The sequence below is a fragment of the Saccoglossus kowalevskii genome, chromosome 15 (assembly GCF_978046115.1).
Source record: "Saccoglossus kowalevskii chromosome 15, keSacKowa6.1, whole genome shotgun sequence".
Taxonomy (NCBI): domain Eukaryota; kingdom Metazoa; phylum Hemichordata; class Enteropneusta; family Harrimaniidae; genus Saccoglossus; species Saccoglossus kowalevskii.
Genome location: NC_140655.1, coordinates 27150337 through 27171617, shown reverse-complemented (window position 1 = coordinate 27171617; position 21281 = coordinate 27150337). Strand labels below are relative to the sequence as shown.

General features: G+C 34.4%; 1 protein-coding gene across 2 annotated transcripts in view; it reads right to left on the bottom strand.

Annotated features, from left to right (window-relative positions):
• LOC102801627 (dynamin-like GTPase OPA1, mitochondrial) overlaps window positions 1–21281 on the bottom strand; it is a 149966-nt gene that overhangs the window by 113695 nt on the left and 14990 nt on the right. For both annotated transcript variants that reach the window (XM_085490652.1, XM_085490653.1), the window contains 12 exons: window positions 15338–15414; window positions 11652–11769; window positions 11047–11121; window positions 10728–10799; window positions 9418–9517; window positions 8922–9052; window positions 8427–8499; window positions 8129–8201; window positions 5793–5973; window positions 3894–3970; window positions 3138–3230; window positions 2131–2203 (listed from right to left, as the gene is read on the bottom strand). In XM_085490652.1, the coding sequence (XP_085346778.1) occupies window positions 2131–2203; window positions 3138–3230; window positions 3894–3970; window positions 5793–5973; window positions 8129–8201; window positions 8427–8499; window positions 8922–9052; window positions 9418–9517; window positions 10728–10799; window positions 11047–11121; window positions 11652–11769; window positions 15338–15414 (1143 nt within the window). The remainder of the gene's footprint in view (window positions 1–2130; window positions 2204–3137; window positions 3231–3893; window positions 3971–5792; window positions 5974–8128; window positions 8202–8426; window positions 8500–8921; window positions 9053–9417; window positions 9518–10727; window positions 10800–11046; window positions 11122–11651; window positions 11770–15337; window positions 15415–21281) is intronic.

The following is a 21281-nucleotide window of genomic DNA, read 5'->3' as shown; positions in this document are numbered from 1 at the left end:
TTGAAAAGACTTTTTAAATGTTTTGTATGGAATTTATTTTCACTGATTTTTAACAATTTGAATGTAAAATATAGGAAAAAAGGTATATTCACTGGATTTTATTTTCACTGAATCATTCCTTCAGCAAAAATAGCGAAAATTATTTCCAAGCGAAAATAAAGTATTTTACAGTACTCGATATGATGGTGGTAGAACTGAGAGAATGATGACGGCAGTCTACCACAGCTGATGGTTCGTGGTAGCATGAGCCATCATGGAGTCACTCATGTAATCACTCCTAGGAACATGGAGCAGTGCTTCAGTACAGTATTTGATGGGAAGATATTAAATATAAATATGCATTGTCATAATTAATTTTGAATACAAACAAGTTTTGGGGTTGAACCAACAGTGGGGAATCAGTCTACCGAATGTCCTTAAAAGATGTAAATATCTTACAAAAACATTGGTGCCTTATTTGTTTAATTATTTTAAGGACATAATTTCCAGCTTTATTCAAAGTAATTCAGATATTTTAGTATAAAAACAAATGTCTCATTGCAAAAAAAAAGTGCTGCATTTAGATGTGAATAGATTCATAAAACATGCAAGATAACATAAAATTTTAGCTGGCTTTTGTACAGGTGTCTGTCAAAAATTAATGATTCACTGAGACAAATATGAACTGCCTCATTGTGTGACTACTGTATTATATGAAAAGTAAAAAAACACCCTTTATGAATAGCTATCATGTTGCAAGCTCTGCTTTGTATGCAAATCAACTTAAATAGTTAGTTGGTGTCCAGTGGAGAGAGAAGTCAACAGTACTGTTGCCTCCTGAGAATCTACATCTTCAAACACTGCAATCTTTGAAGTGCGTTTTTAAACTAGTATTATAAAAACTCTATCATTCTGTTCTAATAGCTGAAACATATTCCTGTGAGTTTTCATTTGTTGAATGAACTGTTTGTCAAATACAGAATACATATATTTTAGAATAATTTTCTTTTTAAAATGTGGATGAAATGTTTTGCTTTTAATGTATTTTTTATGTATTGATTTTGATTTGATAACTTTGAACTAAACAGATTTTCTATTAGCTTCAGATCTTGATCAAAGTTAGGCACCCAGTTCATAAGAGTGCTTATATTGATTTTCTGACATCTTGTTTTCTGTAAAGATTTTATTGGTAGGTTTGCAAATGTGTATCAGACTGTGCAATCTCTCCATGAGTTGGTTTTGAAACCCAGTATGGGATTCTGAGATACATTACCAAGGATATTGTTACAAGATAAATCATTTGCTTCATTGAACACATACAACAATGCATATTTCCACTGAGATCAGTGACTTTTGATGTGTATCACCAGTGATCAGTCAAGTAGAAACAGCCAAAATATTTTATCAGATTTTCTCAATTTTTGCATGATATTTTCATACAGGACATCTGTTGTTCAAACTCAGGGAAGACTTTATACTAATGAATAAGGTGACCAAGTTTGATAAAGTTTGGAATAGAATTAGTAAAGTTATTAAGAACACAATAACAATTATTAACGACGACGACAACAACAACAACGCCGGACAAAATTTTTCCCTTAATATAACCTTTTCCTTCCATCTTTGATGGTACGGGCAAGGTAAAAACAATCAGGTTTTTGATTTAAAGTATGCTGCTAAAAATGTTTTACTTACCAGTCACTGCATTTATAGACAGAAACAACTTTCATTTGTGTTATTTTTTTTGAACAGCACCTTTGCAGAAATATTGTCAAAAGCCTAAGTTTCAATGGCTTTCAGTAGCCCACTCAAACATCGCTATAGTAAATTAGGATGGATTGGCAAGATACAATACACATACCGTAATACACATGTACCAGCAATAACTTAACTTTGGTTTCACTTACAAAATAATTTAATAAAATTGCATTAAATTTAAAGTGTAATAAAGATTTTCACAGTAAATCAAGGTTGTAGCTGTTATTAGTTTGTGTCTGGTTCATTTGTTTGATTCAACACAAATTTCCTGTGCAGCAACATCATTTTGCTATAGCAAGATGCATGGTAGTGTTGAGTGGGCAGCCAACAACCAAATGTGAATAACACCTACTCTGGCTAGAATCTAGAACTAGAATCCAGGGCTAGACTTACCTCAACACTAGTCTTTGGTAGTTTTTGTTCAGCCCATGTTTTGAGTTTGATATCAACAGTAGTATTAAACACTCTGCAAAAAAAAACACATGAACAAGTCATGTCACTGCAATCAGCATTTGCATTCAGCCATTTTTAATCCGATCTGAAAAAACATTACAGTCTTGTTTATACATATATGAACGGACACTAGCTGTCCATGTATAAATAAGATTCGGGTCCCAATGACAGAAATGCTTGATTTTGAGGAATGATCAGTCAAGCATGTCAGAGACACAACACTCAAAACACATTCATTAAAACAAAATTTCAGTTATCCATTTTAAATCCGAAAAAACAAAATTGTCAGTTGAAAGTCAACAAAATGACTTGTGATGTACCAATTTTGAAAAAAAAAACAGTCCAGGCATGCACAAAAAATGACGGAAACAACATTTAACCCTTTATAGCCTTTGTACCAAACTTAACTTGAATCTGTACAATCATCTCTGTAAAATGAGAAGAACACTCATAAAAAAAAAATGGCCACCAGTCTGCCATTTTGAATTGAATCACGAAAAAAATCATGTGCATCAGTAACCCACCATGACTGATGTCAATGCCGAGTTTGAATGAAATCAGTCACAGTATATTCGAGAAACGGTTGATGACATGTCAAAATGTTGATTTTTGGTGTTTTTTGGAGAAAAATGGCCACCAGTCGGTCAAAGGTCAACCAAATAAAAAATAAATTGATATTTTCTTCTATTATGACTTGTCTTTGTACCAGTGTTGAAGAAAATCTGTACAGGTGTCTCTTAAAAATGACGACGGACACAGGCAAGCACGGACAGACACACAGATGGAACCCAAAACATAAGTCCCTATTTCGGACTATGTCCGATGGGGATTAATAAGGGTATCAATCACAGTAATAAATTTTGAAATTAAGTTTGAAAAACACAATAAAAATCTGGATCATCATTGAGAAAATTATGATATTTCTAGAATGTGATTTTGTGACCTACCCTGGGCTATCAGCTTGTGCAGCAGGCAGGTAAATCTGTTCAAACACATAGCCTGACACTCTCTCCCACAGTATCTTGGAAATTGCTGATTCCCTGTATGAAATGAAAAATATTACCGGCATCAATAATATTTTACGAATGATTAAATATTGATTGACGTAATCATGATTGTATTCTCACCAGAAAATTAATATGCTGGCCGAAATTGTTCTCTGACTTAAGAGAATAACTGATGATTACCCCTCATGTGTGGGACTTGAGGCAGAGACATGAAGTATTCTGTGGCTAATGTTTTGATGTCCAGTTGCAAGTTTTTAATTTTGACCATTGTTTTAACCTGTTCTATTTATGATAGAGCTTTGAAATTTTCATAGAATAATTAGATATACATGTATATATAATTATTCTATAAAACATAAAAAGGTAATTTTGATTAATATGCAAAAAAAACTCTACTACCCATTACATCCTTAATTTACAATTTTATAACTTGTCTGTACAATTGTTCAATATAAAAACAGGTTTGTTTTATGAAATTGTGTTTTACTTTCCTACTAACCATGACACAACACACCAGGTCAGCAGACCACAGGATTCAAACCAACAATTTCAGTGGCAGTGCATGTGCATGACAAGTATTCCTACACAGTCAGTGCATACAAGATTCATCAACAGCACTTTCTTTCAAGAGATATAATTACGTTTTTATTCATTACACAAGTTTGTGAGCTGAAACCAAGTGTTGCAAAGTCTTACCATTGTCTTGGTGATATCTCTCCCAACCTCAGCACCTCATCTAATATTTCTCCTTTAGCTTTCTCAAAAAGTTCATCCTGAATGAGTAAAAAAATCAGATAGTTATGCATTCCAAGTGCACATCCTCCACATCCCTACCATAAAGACTTCATATACCCCACATCCCTAATTCACACACCTTATCCAATTCCTTTCTCATCTCTACTACTCATGCTTCACATACCCATCCAATTGCCCCACATCCCTACCACAAAGGCGTCACATACCCCACATCCCTAATCCAATCCCTTCCATCCCTACCACTCATGCTTCACATACCCTATCCAATTTTCCCACATCCCTAATTATCCCTAATTCACATACCTTATCCAATTCCCTCACATCCCTACCACAAAGACTTCACATACCCCCACATCCATAATTCACATTCCTTATCCAATTCCCTTCCATCCCTACTACTCACGCTTCACATACCTCATCCACTTCTCTCACATCCCAACCACAAAGGCTTCACATACCCCACATTCAAATTCACATACCTCATCCAATTCTCCGACATCACTACCACAATACCCCACATCCATAATTCATACCTTATCCAATTCCCTCCCATCCCTACTGCTCATGCTTCACACACCTTATCCAATTACCTAACACACATGCTTCACATACCCCACATCCCTGATTCACATACCCTATCCAATTTCCCACATCCATAATATCCCTAATTCACATACCTCATCCAATTCCCCCACATCCCTACCACATACTTCACATACCCCACATCCATAATTCACATACTTCATCCAATTCCCTCACATCCCAACCACAAAGGCTTCACATACCCCACATTCCAATTCCCCGACATCACTACCACAATACCTCCCATACCCAACATCCATAATTCATACTTTATCCAATTCCCTCCCATCCCTACTGCTCATGCTTCACACACCTTATCCAATTCCCTAACACACATGCTTCACATACCCCACATCCCTGATTCACATACCCTATCCAATTTTCCCACATCCCTAATATCCCTGATTCACATACCCTATCCAATTTCCCCACATCCCTAATATCCCTGATTCACATACCCTATCCAATTTTCCCACATCCCTAATATCCCTGATTCACATACCCTACCCAATTTCCCCACATCCCTAATATCCCTGATTCACATACCCTACCCAATTTCCCCACATCCCTAATATCCCCGATTCACATACCCTATCCAATTTTCCCACATCCCTAATATCCCCGATTCACATACCCTATCCAATTTCCCCACATCCCTAATATCCCTGATTCACATACCCTATCCAATTTCCCCACATCCCTAATATCCCTGATTCACATACCCTATCCAATTTTCCCACATCCCTAATATCCCTGATTCACATACCCTATCCAATTTCCCCACATCCCTAATATCCCTGATTCACATACCCTATCCAATTTCCCCACATCCCTAATATCCCTGATTCACATACCCTACCCAATTTCCCCACATCCCTAATATCCCCGATTCACATACCCTATCCAATTTTCCCACATCCCTAATATCCCGATTCACATACCCTATCCAATTTCCCCCACATCCCTAATATCCCTGATTCACATACCCTACCCAATTTTCCCACATCCCTAATATCCCTGATTCACATACCCTACCCAATTTTCCCGCATCCCTAATATCCCTGATTCACATACCCTATCCACTTTTCCCACATCCCTAATATCCCTGATTCACATACCCTACCCAATTTTCCCACATCCCTAATATCCCTGATTCACATACCCTATCCAATTCCCTAACACACATGCACATTCACATCCCCGATTCACATACCCTACCCAATTTTCCCACATCCCTAATATCCCTGATTCACATACCCTATCCAATTCCCTCATCCTTGGAAAGTTATTCTTCCACTCAGTTTCCAGGTTAAATCTGAGTGCTTTAAAACTGTCTGCTTGTTGCTCCACCGATTCCCGGACCATTTTCCAAAAACAATCAGACACGGCAAAGCTAAGGTTCTGCGTGGTCATCTGACTCGGTTTTAATGTACCAGTCCTGGATATGAAATGCATTACTATTAGGCAGAAATTGAAGACCAAAACAAATCGAATATGGATGCATCTACTGTAATGATATGATGATGTTGAATAGCTAACATTCATCTACAGATGAATAATTTTTATCTTTTGCTTTCAATGACATTTTGACTGGACATGCACATGTACATGAACAATATGGGAATATGGTTCTGTAAAATCCAGCAAATATAATTTTTTCACTACAGTACATTTTACATTCAACTCGTCAAAAATCAGTGAAAATAAATTCCATATAAAACACCAAACAAGCAGCCTCTCGGCTGAGATAGCTCCGCTGTTAGCAATGCACATTTCAATTAAAGAACAGAAGTTATCATTAGAAAATGAACAATATGAATAGTATCAAAGCAATCGGACTTACAGTTTTTAACAAGAAGTCAAAAATATCACTTTTTACCAAAAATTACAAAAATATTCACCAAAATAAATTAATTAGAGAATTGAAGATATCATCACAAAACGAACAAATCTGAGAGAGGTCCACATGTAGTACCTATGTATGTAATATCAAAGCAATCGGACTTACAGTTTTCAACAAGAAGTCGAAAATATCACTTTTTACCAAAAATGACAAAAATATTCACCAAAATTAGAGAATTGAAGTTATCATTACAAAATGAACAAATCTGAGAGAGGTCCACATGTAGTACCTATATATGTAATATCAAAGCAATCGGACTTGCGGTTTTTAACAAGAAGTCAAAAATATCACTTTTTACCAAAAATGACAAAAATATTCACCAAAATTAGAGAATTGAAGATATCATCACGAAATAAACAAATCTGAGAGAGGTCCACATGTAGTACCTATATATGTAGTATCAAAGCAATTGGACTTGCGGTTTTTAACAAGAAGTCGAAAATATCACTTTTCACCAAAAAATGACAAAAATATTCACCAAAATTAGAGAATTAAAGATATCATTACAAAATGAACAAATCTGAGAGAGGTCCACATGTAGTACCTATATATGTAATATCAAAGCATTTGCACTTGCGGTTTTTAACAAGAAGTCGAAAATATCAGTTTTTACCAAAAATGACAAAAATATTCACCAAAATTAGAGAATTAAAGATATCATTACAAAATGAACAAATCTGAGAGAGGTCCACATGTAGTACCTATATATGTAATATCAGAGCAATTGGACTTGCGGTTTTTAACAAGAAGTCGAAAATATCACTTTTTACCAAAAATGACAAAAATATTCACCAAAATTAGAGAATTGAAGATATCATCACGAAATGAACAAATCTGAGAGAGGTTCACATGTAGTACCTATATATGTAGTATCAAAGCAATTGGACTTGCGGTTTTTAACAAGAAGTCGAAAATATCAGTTTTTACCAAAAATGACAAAAATATTCACCAAAATTAAAGAATTAAAGATATCATTACAAAATTAACAAATCTGAGAGAGGTCCACATGTAGTACCTATAGATGTAATATCAAAGCAATTGCACTTGCGGTTTTTAACAAGAAGTCGAAAATATAGTTTTTACCAAAAATGACAAAAATATTCACCAAAATTAGAGAATTAAAGATATCAACATGAAGTGAACAAACCTAAGAGAGGTCTACCCAAGGTACATATACACCAAGTATCAAAGCATTTAGGCTTGTAGTTTTCAAGAAGAAGTCGAAAAAGTAAAACATTGACACGGACGACGGACGACGGACGACGACGACGGACGACGACGACGACGACGGACGAGGACGGACAATCACTCATATGATAAGCTCCGCTCGACAAAGTCGACAGCGGAGCTAAAAAGTCTTTTCAGCGAAAATAAATTCCAGCTAAAATAAAGTATTTTACAGTACTTCATTAAATGACTAAGAATTATAACGGAATTGACATTTTTGTGTACAACAATTCAGTATGTGTATTTTTTTATTTTCATGATGAAATTGAAAATGTGTTGCCCAACCAAAGTTTGATGATTGGCTTTTCATTATTTGCCATTGTTGAGAGCTGCACATTCCTCGTGAGCAGAATAAAAATGTAATTTAATTTTGAGATGCTTTATTCTAAGATTCGAGAAAAAATACAAAATATGATATGTAAAATCTAAAAATTTACTTTACTATGATTTATTTGTAGCTTACTTGAAAAGTTTTGATGATCTAAAAAATGTTTCTTCATAATTCTTAATCTGTTCAATACTCTCATTTGTATTTCCTAAAGAAATGAAACAAAAAATGGTTAATAACGACAGCGATAACAACAGACACAGTGACCACTATACCCCACTTAATTATATACTTAATACATATAGAATATTTATAGGGAAATATCAGATGTCAAAATCAATGAGTTTGCCTATGTATTCCTAAAAATATTGACAGTCTTTTATTTGACCTTAACTTATGTTATGGAGCAAGCACCACAAGACATTGCTCTCACCTCTGCCAGTAACCACAGCAAAATATCCTAAAGCTTTCATAGGAAACAGCTTGCCATCTAAAATTTGTTTAATCTGAGGAAGAAACACAAAATAAGTCAATTTTCAATCACAAAATAGTATGTTTATTGAAATACATATACTAAGTACTGTAATCAACAGTTATTTTCACTTGGAATCAGTGAAAATAGAATCCAGTTTTTTGCTGCATTTTACATTTAACTCATCAATTTCTGTGTGGAAAAAATAAACTTTGTACAAAAAAACAAAAGGTTTTTTTTCAGTGAAATTAATTCCAGCTAAAATAATGTTCACAGTACAATAGTATCCAATGAAAAACAAAAACTTGGCAACTTTTTAATCACAGAGAAATGAGAAAAAAATGCATGGACGTTGGCTTCCAAGAATAGAGGGAATACTTTATTTAATTCAACATACAAATATAAAATATTTGTGAGTATTTGATAAGCTGAAAAAAACAAAATAATACTGCTTACTCGACTGGGGTTAGCAGAATTTTTCTCAGCCAAGTCAACTTTTGTCAGCACAAAGATTGTCCTTTTTCCTTCTGGGTCCATAGTGGTTGCCAAATCTGTCACTATACTTCTTTCTGCATCAACTGAACCATCTAAAAAAAACCAAAAAAAATATTATTGGTAGTGTATTCATTCAGCTGACATAGCACCCTCTATGGCTTCTATACTATCCCTTTTGTTTTTATAATCTTTGTAAAGTTGCTTTCATGTTTTCAGTGAAGAACATTTAGGCAATTTAAATGACTTCTGCATAGGACTACCATCAGTAAAAGACTAGAACAAGAAACTGACACTTCCTTTCAGTTCAGCAAGACTTGATATCATTTCTGATATCAGTGTGAATATTGATGAGAATCCCAATTCTTACAGATTCATTCGTAAGGTTTAAAATTCCTCCTGTTCCATTATCTTATTAGCAGCGTAACACATGCAAACAAGTAATATATAATGTTCCTACCTTGAATACATAATATTATTGCATTAGGGTTTTTCATGTACGATTTACTCATATTGTGGATAGCTTCCCTTGTATCGGCAGCCATGCCTGTTGTTACAGTCTGAAATGAAAGATCAGGTTCTGTAAAAAGGTGTAACTTCTTGACATACAACTTATCAAATGTGTATGTCCAGAGTGACACAGATAGACACCTTAGACACAAATATTTTCTGAAATCTTGTAAAGGGTGAGATTTTGCCCTTAAATAGTGTTCCATTGTCTTCTACAACATGTATCATCGCAGGAAAACAGAGGACATGATAATGAGGGAGATTCGCAACATTATTTGTGGGGCTCTGTCGCTCTCAACAACATCTTGGTGGTCGTTTGCGTGAATAGGGAAAAAAGGTGTCAGTAGTTGACGTGTTAACACATACCGTACTTCACCGATCATAAGCCCAGGGGCCTGAACATGTAAAATCAGAAAAATTAAGGGGTGGGCTTATACTCAAGGACCGCCTCAGAAATAATGATTTTTTTTGGTTTACAATTGTAACCATCATACCACCCACAAACAATTATCCAAATTACATCTTTCATTCACTATGCCGGTGTCAGGGGATTATTATGTCTTTTTGAAGAAAATATAGAGGGGTGGGCTTATACTCGGAGAGGGGCTTATGATCGAGGAAGTACGGTATAAGTTTCTATTGACCCGTTCCTGTCATATTAAAATTCTTTATATTTATTCAAGGATTTTATCATGAAGTATTGTCAGCTTATCATACACTCCAACCACTTTTGTTCATATAATTATATAATTTGTATGATTTGCCTTTAAACTATTTGGCTTAATGGTTAAAACAATATCATAAGATTTTATTGAATGGTACAATATGGTTTTATATTATGCTGTTGTTTACAAAACTTAGATAAAAATATAGTCAGAGAACTATTATTTCAGCAAAAAATTGATCAATTGAAAATTTATATTTTTGTGTCATTTTCCATTTGTTTCTTTGATAAGATTCTATCAAAACACAATTTTTTGGGGTGATACGTACATGTATGATTAAAATATTATATTAAGTTATGAGACGAATACACCTTATTATTTGAAAATCCTGATGATTAATCTTCATTTTTGTGTGTGAAATAAATGCTTAGGGATTCCGTTTTACAGACAGTTTGTTTCCAAAATAAATTAACAACCTTTAAGAAAGAATATTTAATTTCATGTGCTAAAAGACTGAAACCAAGTCTTCTCATGACTACTGCCACAACCCCAAAGAAGCCAGTAATCATGACACAACACTGCAATAGTTACTTACTGATATCATTCCAGGTAAATCCACTAATACCATTCTCTGTATACCCGGACCACGTACACTCAGAGAGATTGTCTGTTGGGATAAGATTTACAAAGCAGAATATTTGCAGAATTATGCCAGTGGGTATAAAAAACTAAAATTTGAATACTTTACATACTGTTTTATTGATTTATAAAAAAAAAATATGTTGAAAAATGAAATACTAGTAAAATACATTGTAGATGACAAAACATCCCAAGTTGGTTTCAGATGTGTATCGGTAACATCTCAAAAAGTTTGAATGTAACAATGGTAATTATGTCAAAGGCTAATGTCTTACATCATTGCTGACAGTCTGGCCTTTCTTCACTCTATTTTTCATTCTCAATTCAATTTCTTGTCTCAATGACTGCAACTGAAACCATACAACATGTCAAGTGTTAATTAGTGTTAAAATGAATGATCTCACTAGTCATTGTAGAACATTTTACCATCACAAATAACATTGAATGACTTTAAGAACCATTTATGTAATCTAATGTATTATTCATAAGATTTTAAATTCAGGCAAATGAATAAACAAAAAACAGATTAGTGATGGATATTTACTTTATTTGAGGCGCTGAAATAATTTTGCAAACCTTTTGGTAAGGCAGTAAATGTCCTTGGACAAAATTCTCAACAAAAATGTAGTTTGGGTTAAAAACATTTTGATCATCTTGTACATATTGTTGATCTGTTATACATGCTGAATTTTGTTCTATGATTATATGAGTTCTATTTTTAATAAATTAATTTAATCATGATAGATCATCATTAGTACTCATTGACAGCAAGTAGCTAAAACAGTAAAACGCCAGAAGCCAAGTCTAAAAAAACATTCTTACATTTTGTACACTTTGCACTGAGAAAAACAAATTATGAATTTAATTTATACTAACTTACCTCTGATTCTTTTGACAAATCATATTCCTTGTTACTGTCTTTGAATTGTGCTACGTGGTATGGGCCTTCACTTAGAGTGACTTTCACTGGTGTCCTAGTCATCATTTCACCTGATCCCCTGCAACCAAACATAATGCAACAGACACTGAGGTGAGAACAATAAATCTACTAAAGACTGTCATTATCAAATGTCAATATCGAGCAGCAATCAAACATACAGGAACTGCCATAAAATGTTAATATTTAGGCAGAAGCTTTATTTAATTTTATTAATAATAATATCTTTATTTCGTACTGTGGCCATTGGCCTTATGTACAGATACAAATAAATACATAATAAATTAGATTGGAATGGTCGCAGAAACAAGTAAAGAATCAAAGAAAGCTTAGAAAGAACTCCCATGTGCCGAGAGTATTGGAGACACATTAAATATAATTCGAAATTACTTAGCTGAAAACTAATTATGCAAATCAGAAAATTAATATGACCAGATTTGAGTGTAAAACTAATGAGGTCTGCGCAATGTAACAGAAAATCTATGTCTCCAAGTTTAATTGAAATGTGATTAGAACCAAAAAATTATGAATTATTATGCTTATTAGGGAATTAATATGAACAGATTTTTACCCCAAACTAATTAGGTTTGTACATTGTCCTAGAGCATCTTTGTACTAAGTTTCATTGAAATGGAATAATTAGTACCGTGAAAACTCCAAAATTTCGACCCCTCTAAAAATTCGATTGGCTATTTATTTGCCGGGTTTCGGTGTTTTATTTACCTCCAAATTTTCGACTCCACTAAAAATTGCCGACTCATTCTTATTCGAAAATTGCGACCAGTTTTAGTTTTCCCCCAAACGAAAAAAAAAAACCGATGTGAGCGTTCAAACGGGACCTTCCTCGAAGGCATGAATCCGGGTTTCTGATTGACTGAGAGATTTTTATTTTATTGGTAACGAAAATATATTCTAAATAAACGAAGTTTCAAATAAAAACGAACACAAAAATCTCGGCATGCTGCGTTTCTGAATTGTTGATTATTACTGTACTCAGTAGTGATTATAATAATGTACACAAAATAAATTTGTTGAATAGTTATGAAATACAAATAAAAGTCAACTAAGTTTCATCGTAAGCGAATGATTCCGGTCTCGTATAAACGTTTGATGCTGTAGGATATCCGCCATGTTCTCTTAGGTCAAATAGGTCAAATCGCTAATTAACCAATCAAAAAGCTGGATGATGCCAACGTGTTCAAATTACCATAGCTTATTTAAATATGTTAATGTTATTGAACGCAATGCGAAGAGATTGATGTTGTAGTACGATATTTTGGCTTGGATTTTGATGCGAAAACGGCATGATTTTTTTTTAAATAAAAAAATTAGTTGTTTTTAAAAAATAAACTGGTCATCTGAAGAATAATTTAACATTGTTCACAGTGATAACAGCTCATTCTCGAAAGGAAGCTTACCCGCTCACGCTAGTCACGATAAAAATCATACACGTGTACTCTTGAATAGACAGACGTCAATGACTACGGTAAAACTTAGACTCTATTTTAGCCGGCAGGATTGATTGAAATGTCCGAAAAATGACGCCAAAATACACCTTAAAAGTCCCATTTTATTTTCTTAAATCCCATTTTATTTTTTAATCCAAGGGCGAATTTACGGCAGAATTTGGTCCCTCAAATAAGGGACACGTGAGCTTTGATTCTAACCGGATACATTGCACTGGGTCGGGGAGATAGTTTGCTAAACTTCCATGTATCTTTTGTCCAATGGGTACCTGTACTTCGAACATTCGCAAGTTTTCCTAGGTAGTGCGAGACAGCTTTGTCTTTTGACCTATTAGTTTTGTGCTGACCTCTTCTGCGCGTCTTGATGTTTTGTTTTGCTTGTCATAATACTCACTGATTGATGACTTTGTTTAGATTTTGAGTTACAACTCGGCCACGACTCTAAAAACATGTCACATTTCTAACGCCAATTATTTAAAACCGGTCGAAATTTTGGAGTTTTTACGGTACTTTAGATATCAGTGTGAAAGCTTAAAATTGGTTAATTATGCAAATTAGGTAATTAATATGTACAGATTGTAACCCACAATTATTCAGGTCTGTCTATTGTCCTACAGCATCCATGTACATTCATTGATATGTGATGTATAGTACCTGAGATATCAGTGTGAAAGTTGGTTAATTATGCAAATTAGGTGATTAATATGCACAAATATTTACCGGAAACTAATTGGGTCTGCATAATTCTAGATTCATTGAAATGTAAATGATTAGTACTTTAGATATCAGTAGAAAAGCTGAAAATTAATTATGCAAATTAGGTAATTAATATGCACAATTATTTACCCTAAAACTAATCAGGTCTCTGCATAGTCCTAAAGGATCTATGTACCAAGTTTCATTGAAATGCGATGATTAGTACTTGAGATACCCATGGAAAAGCTGAAAATTAACTAATTATGCAAATTAGGTGATTAATATGCACAAATATTTATCGAAAACAATCAATCTCTGCATAGTCCTTGAGTATGTAAGTACCAAGTTTCATTGAAATGTAATGCTAACTACTTATATCAAATGCTGAAAATTAATTAATTATGCAAATTAGGTAATTAATATGTACTGATATTACCATAAAAACTATCAGGTCTGTGCAGTGTCGTATGACATCTATGTACCAAGTTTCATTTGAAATGTGATGATTAGTACTTGAGATATCAGTGGAAAAACCGAAAATTGACTAATCATTATGCAAATTAGGTAATTAGTATCCACGGATTATTACCAAAAACTAATCAAAACCTAGCATTAGTTCAGAGCATCTATGTACCAAGTTTCATCAAAATCCAATGAGTGGTTGTTTAGATATCAATGGAACAGTCATGGAACCACTAAAAAATAGCTAATTATCATGTAAATTAGGTAATTAATATGCACGGATTTTTACCAAAAATTAATCAAATCTGCGCATATGTTCAGAGCATCTATGTACCAAGTTTCATCAAAATCCAATGAGTGGTTCTTTAGATATCAGTGGAACAGTCATAGAACAGCTAAAAATTAGCTAATTATCATGCAAATTAGGTAATTAACGAGCATGGATTTTTACCAAAACCTAATCAAATCTGCGCATTGGCCCAGAGCATCTATGCACCAAGTTTCATCAAAAACCGATGTATGGTTCTTGAGATAGCAGTGGAACAATCGGACACACATACACACATACACACACACATACACACATACACACATACACACATACACACATACAGACACACTAACTGCAAAGACTCCCATTTTGTGCTTCGCACATGGGAGTCAAAAACAACTATAAAATCATAATACATAAAATGTGAATAATTAAGTGTTGTCTCCAAGCATAAGTTGTCGTACTTGAAAGCTATAAAATATAAATTTACCAAGGTTTAATTGTATATATGGGTTATGATTCTGAAATTATGAAATAAACTCTTTATTTACTTTTAATACATGACTACCGGAGTAGATCATCAAATCAAACACCAACATTTTTGGAAGTATCCAATGCCCTCCATGTTGAGTGAATCTTTTATGTGATGAAACATCACCTGCTGATGTTAATTTTCACATTTATCTGTGGAGGATTCAAGCAGGTGATGTGTTAGGTAGAAAACCTCTTCTTACCTAGGAAATATTCTAGCTTGAGCAATCATTTCAAGTACACTAGTTTTACCAGAACTCTGATCACCAACAACAACCACCTGTAGAGTAATAAGTGTATTATGACAAATAAAGTAACATGAGTTGTGTTCAGAATATGGGTAGAACTACGCGGTTATTGTGGGGTAACCCTGAAAAGGTATTGTGTGGGTATTATTGTATATAGGTACATGTAATACCTATATATGTAATATCAAAGCAATTGGACTTGCGGTTTTTAACAAGAAGTTGAAAATATCACTTTTTACCAAAAATGACAAAAATATTCAACAAAATTAGAGAATTAAAGATATGATTACAAAATGAACAAATCTGAGAGAGATCCACATGTAGTACCTATATATGTAATATCAAAGCAATTGCACTTACGGTTTTTAACAAGAAGTTGAAAATATCACTTTTTACCAAAAATGACAAAAATATTCACCAAAATTAGAGAATTACAGATACGATCATGAAATGAACAAATCTGAGAGAGGTCTACCCAAGGTACATATACACCAAGTATCAAAGCATTCAGGCTTGTAGTTTTCAAGAAGAAGTCGAAAAAGTACTGTAAAACATTGACACGGAAGACGGACGCCGGACGCCGAGGGACAATCACTCATATGATAAGCTCCGTTCGACAAAGTCGACAGCGAAGCTAAAAAGTGTGCACATACATCGATTTTGTTTAACAAATTGACTGAAAACATTGTTTCTCAGCATAATTCATTGCACACCTGTGCATCACACACTTTTTGTTGTTGCAATTTTGCACATCAAGGATGTACACCACATACAGCGGAATGCAGAAATTGTTATTAAACAGCAGGCTATTAGCCAGAAATTTGCAACTGCCAGTCCAAAACAATTCAACTTCATGAAAATGGAGATGGTTTTGGATATATTTTGGTAAAATTATCAAAGAACAAAAGAAAAAACAGAAAAATGGGAAAAAGTTGCCTGTCCAAAATCAAAGTTGCCAGTCTGTTTGGTGGGTTGACTGGTGGCTGGCTAACACCCTGTTAAACAGTAAATAGAGAGATACGTTACTTCATTAATGAATGTATTTAATAAATGATAAATATTCATCAACAAAGATCACCCTTGTTGTTGGAGTAATGAATGATTTTAAAAAATTAATGACTAAAATCACATTGTTTTTGGGGGGGGGTTTCTCAAAACAATTATGAAATATAGCTGCGTTGCAGCAATGTCGGGTTTCGAGCCCACTGACTTATTAGCAGCGTTCCAAAATCAGCATCATTGACAATAATATATTAAAGGAAATTGCATGGCCTTCATACTAAACATGTTGCATGTTCCTGTCTGTAACAGTGCTTAAGGTATTACAATCTTGCATATTTAATGATGTCCCATGACCATATATGGTCATCAGATGTTTTTGTCAGCTCTGTTGTGCAATAACTTCAATATTGCATTGGTTGCATTTTCCTATCTGTAACAGTGCTTGAGATGTAACATTTATGCATATTTGATGAGGTCACATGACCATATGTGGACATCACATTAGTTAGTCACATCTCTTGTTCCATAGATTCGATATTGCACAGGTTGCATGTTCCCGTCTGTAACAGTGCTTGAGTTATTACACTTATGCATATTTAATGATGTCACATGACCATATATGGTCATCGGATATGTTAGTGACTTCTGTTGTGCAATAGCTTCAATATTGCACTGGTTGCATGTTCCTATCTGTAACAGTGCTTGAGATATAACATTTATGCATATTTGATGAGGTCACATGACCATATATGGTCATCGGATGTGTTAGTCACTTCTGTTGTGCAATAGCTTCAATATTGCACTGGTTGCATGTTCCTATCTGGAACAGTGCTTGAGTTATTACATTTATGCATATTTGATGAAATTACATGACCATATATGGTCATCACATTAGTTAGCCACATCTCTTGTCTCATAGCTACGATATTGCATAGGTTGCATGTCTCTGTCTGTGATTCTGCTTGAGATATTACAATTATGCATATTTAATGACGGCACATGACCATATACGGTCATCACATTAGTTACTCACATCTCATGTCCCACAGCTTCGATTTTGCAAAGGTTGCATGTTCATGTCTGTAACAGTGCTTGAGATAATTCAATTATGCATATTTAATGAAGTCACATGACCATATATGGTCATCACATTAGTTAGCCACATCTCTTGACCCATACCTTCGATATTGCACAGGTTGCATGTCCCTAACTCTTGCAGTGCTTGATATATTACATTTATGCATATTCAATGAGGTCACATGACCATATATGGTCATCTTGTTTGTTAGTAAAATTTCATGTACCATCACTTCAATATTGCACTGGTTGCATGTTCCCGTCTGTAACTGTGCTTGAGTTATTACATTTATGCATATTTGATGAAGTCACATGACCATATATAGTCATCACATTAGTTAGTCACATCTCGTGTCTTATAGCTTCGATATTGCACAGGTTGCATGTCCCTATCTGTAACAGTGCTTGATATATTACATTTATGCATATTTAATGAGATCACATGACCATATATGGTCATCTTGTTTGTTAGTAGAATTTCATGTACCATCCCTTCAATATTGCACTGGTTGCATGTTCCTATCTGTAACAGTGCTTGAGATATTGCAATTATGTCTATAAAATGAGGTTACGTGACCATATAAAAGACCAAAAAAATATGAAAAAAACATTCTAAAATCTTCTTCTAAAAAACGGCTTATCGCCTGTACTTCATATTTTGGAATTAAATACTATGTCATATGATCTTTCAAAGTTATTCAGGGTTAGTTGATTTGTCGAAAATTATGCAAATGAGATGCAAAACAAAATTAAAAAAATTCTAAAAAAAAAAGTCACGTGACCGCTAAAGTTTTTTTTGATGAAATTTGTAGCCCTTGTCGCACTGCTACTATCATAAAAAAATTGGAGCACTCAGACCCTCAGAAAGGTGCGCAATTCGACATTGAAAATTTTGCCTTTAATCCAAGATGGCGGCCTGGTCATGTGACCTATGTGTCTGAACTTAGGATATGCACCAGATCTCATACAGCTTTACCATTGTGGCAAGTATTGAATTGATCGGTCCAACGGCATTGACATAAAGCGCGACCAAAAATTTAGGCGGAAGAATAATAATAATAATGACCGTGTATGGTCATCAGATGTGTTAGTCATCTCTCTTGTGCAAGACCTTCAATATTGCACTAGTTGCATGTTCCTGTCTGTAACAGTGCTTGAGTTATTACATTTATGCATATTTGATGAGGTCACATGACCATATACGGTCATCGGATATGTTAGTTACCTCTGTTGTGCAATAATTTCAATATTGCACTGGTTACATGTTCCTATCTGTAACAGTGCTTGAGTTATTACATTTATGCATATTTGATGAGGTCACAGGACCATATATGGTCATCAGATGTGTTAGTCATCTCTCTTGTGCAAGACATTCAATATTGCACTAGTTGCATGTTCCTGTCTGTAACAGTGCTTGAGTTATTACATTTATCCATATTTGATGAGCTCACATGTCCATATATGGTCATCACATTAGTTAGTCACATCTCTTGCCTCATAGCTTCAATATTGCACAGGTTGCATGTTCCCGTCTGTAACAGTGCTTGACTTATTACATTTTCGCATATTTGATGAGGTCACATGACCATATATGGTCATCACATTAGTTAGTCACATATCTTACCTCATAGCTTCGATATTGCACAGGTTGCATATTCCCGTCAGTAATAGTACTTGAGTTATTACATTTATGCTTATTTGATGAGGTCACATGACCATATATGGTCAACGGATATGTTAGTCACTTCTGTTGTGCAATAGCTTCAATATTGCACTGGTTGCATGTTCCTATCTGTAACAGTGCTTGAGATATTGCAATTATGTCTATAAAATGAGGTCACGTGACCATATATGGTCATCACATTAGTTAGTCATATCTCTTGTCACATAGCTTCGATATTGCATAGGTTGCATGTCTCTGTCTGTGATTCTGCTTGAGATATTACAATTATGCATATTTAATGACGGCACATGACCATATACGGTCATCACATTAGTTACTCACATCTCATGTCCCATAGCTTCGATTTTGCACAGGTTGTATGTTTCTATCTGTAACAGTGCTTGAGATAATTCAATTATGCATATTTAATGAAGTCACATGACCATATATGGTCATCACATTAGTTAGTCACATCTCTTGCCCCATACCTCCGATATTGCACAGGTTGCATGTAACTAACTCTTGCAGTGCTTGATACATTACATTTATGCATATTCAATGTGGTCACATGACCATATATAGTCATCTTGTTTGTTAGTAAAATTTCATGTACCATCACTTCAATATTGCACTGGTTGCATGTTCCCGTCTGTAACTGTGCTTGAGTTATTACATTTATGCATATTTGATGAAGTCACATGACCATATATGGTCATCACATTAGTTAGTCACATCTCGTGTCTTATAGCTTTGATATTGCACAGGTTGCATGTCCCTATCTGTAACAGTGCTTGATATATTACATTTATGCATATTTAATGAGATCACATGACCATATATGGTCATCTTGTTTGTTAGTAGAATTTCATGTACCATCACTTCAATATTGCACTGGTTGCATGTTCCTATCTGTAACAGTGCTTGAGATATTGCAATTATGTCTAAAAAATGAGGTCACGTGACCATGTAAAAAAACAAAAAAATACGGAAAAACATTCTAAAATCTTCTTATAAAAAACGGCTTATCGCCTGGACTCAATATTTTGGAATTAAATACTATGTCATATGATCTTTCAAAGTTATTCAGGGTTAGTTGATTTGTCGAAAATTATGCAAATGAGATGCAAAACAAAATTTAAAAAAATTCTAAAAAAAAAAGTCACGTGACCGCTAAAGTTTTTTTTAATGAAATTTGTAGCCCTTATAACACTGCTGCTATCATAAAAAAATTTGGAGCACTCAGACCCTCAGAAAGGTGCGCAATTCGGCATTGAAAATTTCGCCTTTAATCCAAGATGGCGGCCTGGTCATGTGACCTATGTGTCTGAACTTAGGATATGCACCAGATCTCATATAGCTTTACCATTGTGGCAAGTATTGAATTGATCGGTCCAACGGCGTTGACATAAAGCGTGACCAAAAATTTAGGCGGAAGAATAATAATAATAAATATAGCTGCGTTGCAGCAATGTCGGGTTTCGAGCCCACTGACTTATTAGCAGCGTTCCAAAATCAGCATCATTGACAATAATATATTAAAGGAAATTGCATGGCCTTCATACTAAACATGTTGCATGTTCCTGTCTGTAACAGTGCTTAAGGTATTACAATCTCGCATATTTAATGATGTCCCATGACCATATATGGTCATCGGATGTTTTTGTCAGCTCTGTTGTGCAATAACTTCAATATTGCATTGGTTGCATTTTCCTATCTGTAACAGTGCTTGAGATATTGCAATTTTTATGCATATTTGATGAGGTCACATGACCATATGTGGTCATCACATTAGTTAGTCACATCTCTTGTTCCATAGATTCGATATTGTACAGGTTGCATGTTCCCGTCTGTAACAGTGCTTGAGTTATTACATTTATGCATATTTAATGATGTCACATGACTGTGTATGGGCATCAGTTGTGTTAGTCACATATCTTGTCTCATAGCTTCGATATTGCACAGGTTGTGTGTTTCTATCTGTTACTGTGTTTCAAATATAACATTTATGCATATTTGATGAGGTCACATGACCATATATGGTCATCACATTAGTTAGTCACATCTCTTGTTCCATAGATTCGATATTGTACAGGTTGCATGTTCCCGTCTGTAACAGTGCTTGAGTTATTACATTTATGCATATTTAATGATGTCACA